At 39.7% G+C, this 7,495-nt stretch overlaps 1 protein-coding gene across 1 annotated transcript in view; it reads right to left on the bottom strand.

Annotated features, from left to right (window-relative positions):
• The window catches only part of MGAM2 (maltase-glucoamylase 2 (putative)), a 68,749-nt gene extending 61,254 nt beyond the window's left edge, over positions 1-7,495 (bottom strand). The window contains exons 1-6 of the mRNA XM_088800404.1: positions 7,390-7,495; positions 6,163-6,242; positions 2,910-3,033; positions 2,678-2,787; positions 2,220-2,374; positions 1,224-1,395 (exon numbers count right to left, since the gene is read on the bottom strand). Of these exons, the coding sequence (XP_088656530.1) occupies positions 1,224-1,395; positions 2,220-2,374; positions 2,678-2,787; positions 2,910-3,033; positions 6,163-6,242; positions 7,390-7,495 (747 nt within the window). The remainder of the gene's footprint in view (positions 1-1,223; positions 1,396-2,219; positions 2,375-2,677; positions 2,788-2,909; positions 3,034-6,162; positions 6,243-7,389) is intronic.

Genomic DNA, 7,495 nt, shown 5'->3' on the forward strand with positions numbered 1-7,495 from the left:
GCAACATAACAAAATGTTAGCAGAAAATGATATTATGAGCAATTCTGAATTTCTTCTTTATACCTAAGTGTATTTTCCAATTTTTCTATAGTTAACATATAATAGGTAGTAATAAAGTTTAAAATTAAATAAAAAAGCTATTAAGAATGAAAAAATGATATTGAACCTGTCACAGGGCTGTGAGGAGAGCACTGATATAAAAAGACATAATGTGTACAACTGTAAATGATGTAAGAACAGAAGATATTAAGATTATAATACACAGAAAGCTTTATGTGATGTCGCAAAATTAGCCCTTGGTATAGGGCAATAGTACTGATTATGGTCAATTCCAGGAGAGCAGGAGAAAAAGAATCCACATGACATATAAAATAGAGAAGACTAGCAAGTCCATACAGAAGTAGGCTAGATTTAAAATTATAACCAGGAAGAGTCATGACATCAGTATTTGGATAGAACACAGACTAAGTTAAAAATATTAAAATGAAAGGAGAGGTGGGAGGGAAGAAATGGAAGGAAGGAAGGAAGGAAGGAAGGAAGGAAGGAAGGAAGGAAGGAAGGAAGGAAGGAAGGAAGGGAGGGACAGGAGGGAGGAAGGGAGGGATGGAGGGCGGAAGGGGCTAATCCTTCACTCCAGGTAAAGTGAGTAGCACTGCTCCAGATCAGCTCTTCTCCCACTGTAACATGCATGGGATTTACTGGTTAAAATGCAGATTCTGATTCAGCAGGGCTGGGCCATGGCCTGAAATTCTGCATTTATAATACCTCCCATGAAACAGCCAACCCTGCTGTTTCTGGAATATACTTCACCAAGCAGAAACCTAGAACAATATGAAAGCTGCCCAAAGAGGCATTTTTTTAATCTACAAAGGTCTACTGAGAATGGCTCTTGCTGAAATTCTCCCCTAGGTACTGCTCAATTATTAAAGACAGACATAGTTAGTTTGCAGGAGTATTTTCTGATGTACATTAGGTTATCACACAGTCGTTATATTTTTTTAAAAGTGACATGTTTTAAAAAATTGATCTATTACAACTATGAGTTTATACACCTCCAGAACAAGTATTGTCCAACACACACAGATCTAAATTGGGCAAAACAATAAATAGATGTGACTTGTCGGTCACTCTACTCTCGAGTTGACTTTACTCTGCAGGTGACTTCCTGGAAAGGACAGAAGGCACTCCTTACTGTGAACAATCGGTGGAGGCGGGGACCTCACCTGGGTGGGGGCGGCGTTGCGTGTGAAGATGGGCCACGTCTTCCAGGCCAGGCTGTGGCGGTACTGCTGGTGCACGTGTTCTCCCAGCCCATACACGTTGGCACTGGGCAGGTGGAAAGACAGCTGCAGGTACTGCTGGGCGAACTGGAGGGGCCCGATGCTCGTGTCCAACCTGGGCCGCGGGGTAAGAGCGACAGTCACCAAGCAGCTCTGTCGGCCAGGAAACTGCTCCTTTCCTGGTATACTCCGTGAGAACCATTGTTTCTGGGGTTTATCACCCACTTTCATTCTACCTTCAAAGGCCTTTCTAACGTGTGGCTGAGTCTTTAATTCTAGAGGAGCACAGCACTGGAGATGTGATGCCAGAAACTCGAGTGGGATGATTGTGGGAAGAGAGTAGAGGCAACCTCCCATTTTCTGTGCGCCTACCTCTTGCTGCGCATGACTCTGGGTGCCTTAGAGACATTAGTTCAGCACACATAGCAACAGTGGACGTTTGGATTCCCTTTCTATGGACAGGAAGGTACTTGGCCTCGTGTCACACAGCTGACTGGTGACTTGCCGTTGCCAGGATCTGAATACAGGTTTTACTGACATTAACCCTTGTATTTTCTCCAGAACAGTTTACGACTTAAGCTTAGGCTGTCTTTAGGGGCTAATGGTAAATTTCTCAGGAAAATAATAATTCGGAAAGATAAACAGTGAAGTTGAGTTCCAGTATGAATGCTAATCTAAAATAATAAAATTCCCTATTTCATAATATACGTGAACCACAAGTATATTTATATAATTTAGCAGACCAGTACATTCTACTTTAGGATTCTATGCTCTGCATTCATGACAGACTGATGTTAATGATTTATAGTAAAAGGTTGACATTTTTCTGAGGTTCATTTTCCCAAGTCATACTTATCTGCTCACCCACCCACAGAAAGTCCAATGAATGACATTGGGGCTGTAGATTCAAGGATAGGCAAAGAGTGTTGAAAAGCTCACAAGACTCTTTTGCTGCTTGTCCTTATTATTTTGATGCTGAAGGGTTTCTCAGTGACATTGATGTGATAGTTCAAATTGGAGGTATCAGCCGTCCCATTGAACAGATTGATATTTTCATGGGGGACTTCATAGCGTATGTTATTGCGATCAGTGATCTGTCGGAAGTAAAACAGAAGGGACAGTTCCTGTAAGACCTCTTCCTTGTAGAACCACAAAATATTTTCACTCCCACATCACCCCCAGTGGGAAGAGCTTCTCATTCTTGACCCTGTGTTTCCTGATTTGTGAAAAGAAGTCACCCAATCACGAGTCCTCCGTCGAATATAAATTGGCCTGCCCGTGGTATCCCAGGACCCCTGCAGAGGGAACAGAGCTGCCCCCATACCTCTACGTAGCGCATAAGGAGAAAGGGCTGATCCTGGGGCAGAGATGGGCTCCCTGGGAGCTACGAAACCAACCTTAAAATGAAAACGACTGGATGTCTGATATTCAGCTGTGAAGAGGGCATCGACGACATCATTTCCAAACAGAGATGGGGTTGGCACCCTTTCCAACTGGGCAGTAAACCCTAGGGGTGGGGGAGGGGGCAAAGGAGGGGGGGCAGAGAGAGAGAGCATTTAGATTTATTTTGCAGTGAACTTATCTGGTCATAAAGAGTTTTCCCTTGGGGAGCATTAGAGCATTGCTCACCTGTGCTTGTATTTTTAAGGCCATTCCTGACTTCATAGCCCCAGTTCTTGGGGAAGAAGCACCTAGGGACATCAATATTTGGTACAGCGTTCCAGCAGCACTTATATTGCCATCTGCAGACTTCCTGTAACAGTGGCACTGAGTTAGCATTATATGAAAGGTAGGAAGGAAAGTAAATATTGTCGACTTATTTATAACCATTTTTTTCCAAGAAGAATTTAAGATGGGTCACAATTACTTGCAGTCACTTATTCATTCTTCTTTGAGTCATACGTTTATCCAGCCATGCAATATGTATTTATTAGCTACCAGACAAGGAACTAAGAATACAGATAAAGAAGACACAGTTCTTGCCTCTGCAAATATACAGTCTAAGAATAAATGTAGATAATAACAGTATGATGAACGCACCAATAGATTCTGCTGGAAACTAAAGGAACACACACCAGCCATCGTATTCAGCCCAGAAGGCTGTGCGTAGGGTGGGGAGGGCTTCCAGGTAGGTGAAAAGTAAGTTCAGTCCTGACGTGCAAGGAAGGGTTAGACAGATGAACAGTAGAACAGTATTCCAAGCAGAGAAAGCAGCCGTGCACAACAGTCACAGAAGAACCACAAGTTCATTATGCCAAGAACACTGAGTGAGAGAAATGAGGCTGGAGGCACACAATATCCACACCAAGAGTGGGCTGGAAGCTGGACCAGGACCACGGGGCTTCCTCCTGAGGACCAGTCATGGAAATCTCTAACAACAGGGCATGAAGAAAGGCATTTCTAAAAAGTAAGTGAAACAGAGAAACCTAAGGTAGAACTAGGACAGGGGGTGACATGGAAAAATTCAGAATAGCCATAAAGTAAAAACTAGCCACATATGGTTTCTCAGCGTGGTTTGACTATGGATCTTAAAAATTATTATTATTTGGTGAGATGTCTATTTTAAAGGTTCTACCACTTTCAGATGGATTTATATAAAAATTATTTTGCTATAAAAAATGAATAAAACACATGGCAAATAGAATCAAAATGCTGAAATAAACACAGGCACCCACCTCTTCACCCAACTAAATTTACGTGAAGTAAATGATTCTGGTAACAAACAAGACAAGGAATGTCCAAATAAACAATTAAGCAAAAATATGTACTATACCAATTTCACTTTAAAAACACATCATGTGTAAAATTTAATTAAATATTAGATCTGAATTCATTAGTGCATTAAAAAATTAATGTATAAAAGCCATGTAAGGGTTATCAAGAGAAAGCTAGAATGGTTCAAAATTAAGAAATCTTTTAATGTAATTCACAACCATGGCAAAAAAAAAAAAAAAATCATATGACCACTTCAACAGAAGCAAAAAGTAAGTTATAAAATAATATATGTAGTATAATTAAATTTGTGTTAAAACAAAACAAAAAATATAAATATATGTGCAAAATATATAAATACATGCAAATGCATAGAAAGATCAAGAGAAGGGTACACACCAAGCTATTGACTTGATTCTGGGGAAGGATTTGGAGGTAGAGAGGAAGCATTATGAATACTGGCTTTCCCATTTTATTCTGTACATAAGTGTAATGTCTGACTCTTTCTTATTAAAGGAATATGTCCAGGATAGATTTTGTGATATATATATAAAAAAAAGAATATGTCACAACACATTTGGAAAAAGTATAGTACTGACAAGTATTTTAGATGCTAACATCTGATGTAATTGCTGTGAAAAACTGCAACAGGAATATAATTTAAATCGATGTTTCATGCCTATGATAAACAAAGCACATTATGACTATAAAATCTTCTTCAATGTATGAATTCTCCATACATGTAATTGATATTCCTTCCTCATCCTCTTCAGACAATAAAAAGGCTGGAGGGGATCAGAGGAAAAAGAGTTTGGGGGTTCTGTATAAGCTCTGGACGGCTGATTTGCCTAAGTCTGAGGGAGAAATGAAGTAGCTCTGCTGCTTCTGAAACTGAGGTCTGTCAAGTCCAAAGGTTAGTTTCATTGCCATAAATTGTTCCAAAGCCACAGACCTCTATAAAATCAATAAGACAAGAAATCCAGTACATTCAGGGAAACACAATTATTATTTATTTGTTAGTTTCAGGTGTACAAAACAGTGTAATAGTTAGACCTTTGTCAGTTATACCCCTCACAAAGCGATAACCCCTCTCCCCCAGTCTACTACCCCTCTGACATCACATACAGCTGTTACGTTTTCACTGTCTCTATTCCTAATGCAAACACAATTATTTTTGCATGTACTCTGCTCTGATATCCCTATTTCAGTTTTAAGTCATTATGTATTTCCTTCTTTTTCCATTTTCAGTGTTATCACAGTAACATAGACTAGCACCAGTTAAAAAAGCTAATGGATTGTATTTACAATAGAAACTACACATGTAAAATATCTAGGGGAAAAAAACTCCATAATGCATATGTAATAAAATATATGTAATAAAATGTATATTAAGAAAAACAAAACTCAGTAGAGAAAGAGACAGACAGACAGAGAGAATTAAAATGGAGAGGCTTCTTATGCTTTTAAAATGGGAAGATTGAAAATTATTGAGATGTCAATATTGTCTAAATTTAACCTAAAATTTAATGCAATACTTACTAATATCCCAATAGGATCTTATGGGGTACAGAATATAAAATATGGGGTAAAGGAGTAGAATCTGAATATATAACAACTTTTCTAATAAGGTTGATAATCAATACTAAGCAGCATTCAGAGAGTCGATATTCTTGTGGAAGCTGCTTAGGAAGCAAATCTAGGTTCTATAGCTCATGTTCATTGCCATCTCTTACCAAGAACATGATTCCAGAAAGCTCTTGTTATAACAAGTCCGTTGAGTTCACTAGGAGCCTCAGCCATCCCTGTGTGCTGGATGGCTTCTCTTCTCAAGCAATGCATAGTCTGGCCCACAAACGTCTAACCTTGCCTTGGCTGCCCTTGGAACGACACACGCGACATGTTTAACCACACTGGGAACTCCCCCTCCATTGTGGACTTTCGGCCCCAGGGGCCAACGCTCTCGTTAGTTCCTCCTCCCCTTCCTTTTCCCTTTCCTTCCTTCCCTCCCTTCCTCAGTGTTGTTGTTTAATTCAATAAGGCAAGAAAGAAAGAATTCCACACAAATCAGAGGCCCATAATCCTCTCTACCACTATCGTCTCTCCACGTCACACGCTCACTTATTCTAAATAAAAACCCCGCAGGCCGATGGCAGGGAGACCATCTTCTCACCTCTGTCACCACCTGGCCAGCCACGCAGTCTATCCTTTCTGATTCGGGGATCTCTGAGCACTGGGGAATAAATGGATCATCTGCATAGGAATCAAAGAACAAAGTCAAAAATCTGTAGTGTAATCCCAGTTCGGGGAAGGGGGCCGGCAAAGGGACAGACTTGCAGCCATTTCTCCCGTCCGTGATCACTAGTAGCTGCTATCTGCATTTGTATTCAACGTTTAACACTTCTCCGAGGATTAAGCACTTTTGCTTTGAGTTTTGTTGGTTTTTATTGAGATATAATTCACGTACCATAAAATTCACCCTTTGAAAATGTATAATTTAATGTGTTTTTTTTTGTTTTGTTTTTTTAGTATTTTACAAAATTGTGCAACCAACCACCACTATCTATCTCCAGACATTTTCATCACCCCAAAAAGAAATCACATCCCCATTAGTGGTCACTTCCCTTTCCTCTTCTCCCCGTCCCTGGTAAACACTAATCTATGTTCCGTCCCTATAGATTTGCCTATTCCAAACATTTCATATGGATGAAATCATAAAATATGTGACCTTTGGAGTCTGGCTTCCTTCTCTCGGCATAATGTTTTCAAGGTCATCCATGTTACAGTATGTGACAGTACATTTCTTTTTCATGGCTGAATACTATTCCATTGTATGGATATCATACTTTTAAAAAATCTATTCATCAATTGACATGCATTTGGGATGTTTCCACTTTTTAACCATTAAACAGAATTCTGCTATGAATATTCACATATAAATTTTTGTGTGAACATTCTGTTACACACCCTCTTGGTTATATACCTGGAAGTGGAATTGCTAATATGGTTAACTCCATCTTTAACTTTTTGAGGAACGGTCAAATTCTTTTCCAACGTGGCGACACCATTTTACATTCCCACTAGCAATGCATAGGGTTCCAATTGCTCCACATCCTCAACAACACTTGTTATTGTCTGTCGTTTTTATTATAAACATATTTGTGGGTGTGAAAAGTATTTCATTTCGACTTGCATTTCCCCCAAAAATGGATGATATCGAGTATCTTTTCATGGCTTACTGGCCATTTGTAAATCTTCTATGAAGAAATGTCTGTTCCAAACCCTTGCTCATTAAAAAAAACTGGTGAAGAGTGAAGGAATAAAACGATCTCTTTGGCATCCAAAGGGGGACTTTCTTTACCAGTCTTTCCGACCCAGCAGCCACAAACATCACTCTTACCTGAAGGATTCTCGAACACCAGAAACATCAAGAAGACGTCTACGGCCAAGACAATTAGCAAGAAGATGATCAGAAGGACTTCCAATACACTGAGATTCCTCGCCAT

The sequence above is a fragment of the Rhinolophus sinicus genome, chromosome 8 (genome assembly GCF_057876585.1).
Source record: "Rhinolophus sinicus isolate RSI-liver-muscle chromosome 8, RSI-T2T, whole genome shotgun sequence".
Classification (NCBI taxonomy): domain Eukaryota; kingdom Metazoa; phylum Chordata; class Mammalia; order Chiroptera; family Rhinolophidae; genus Rhinolophus; species Rhinolophus sinicus.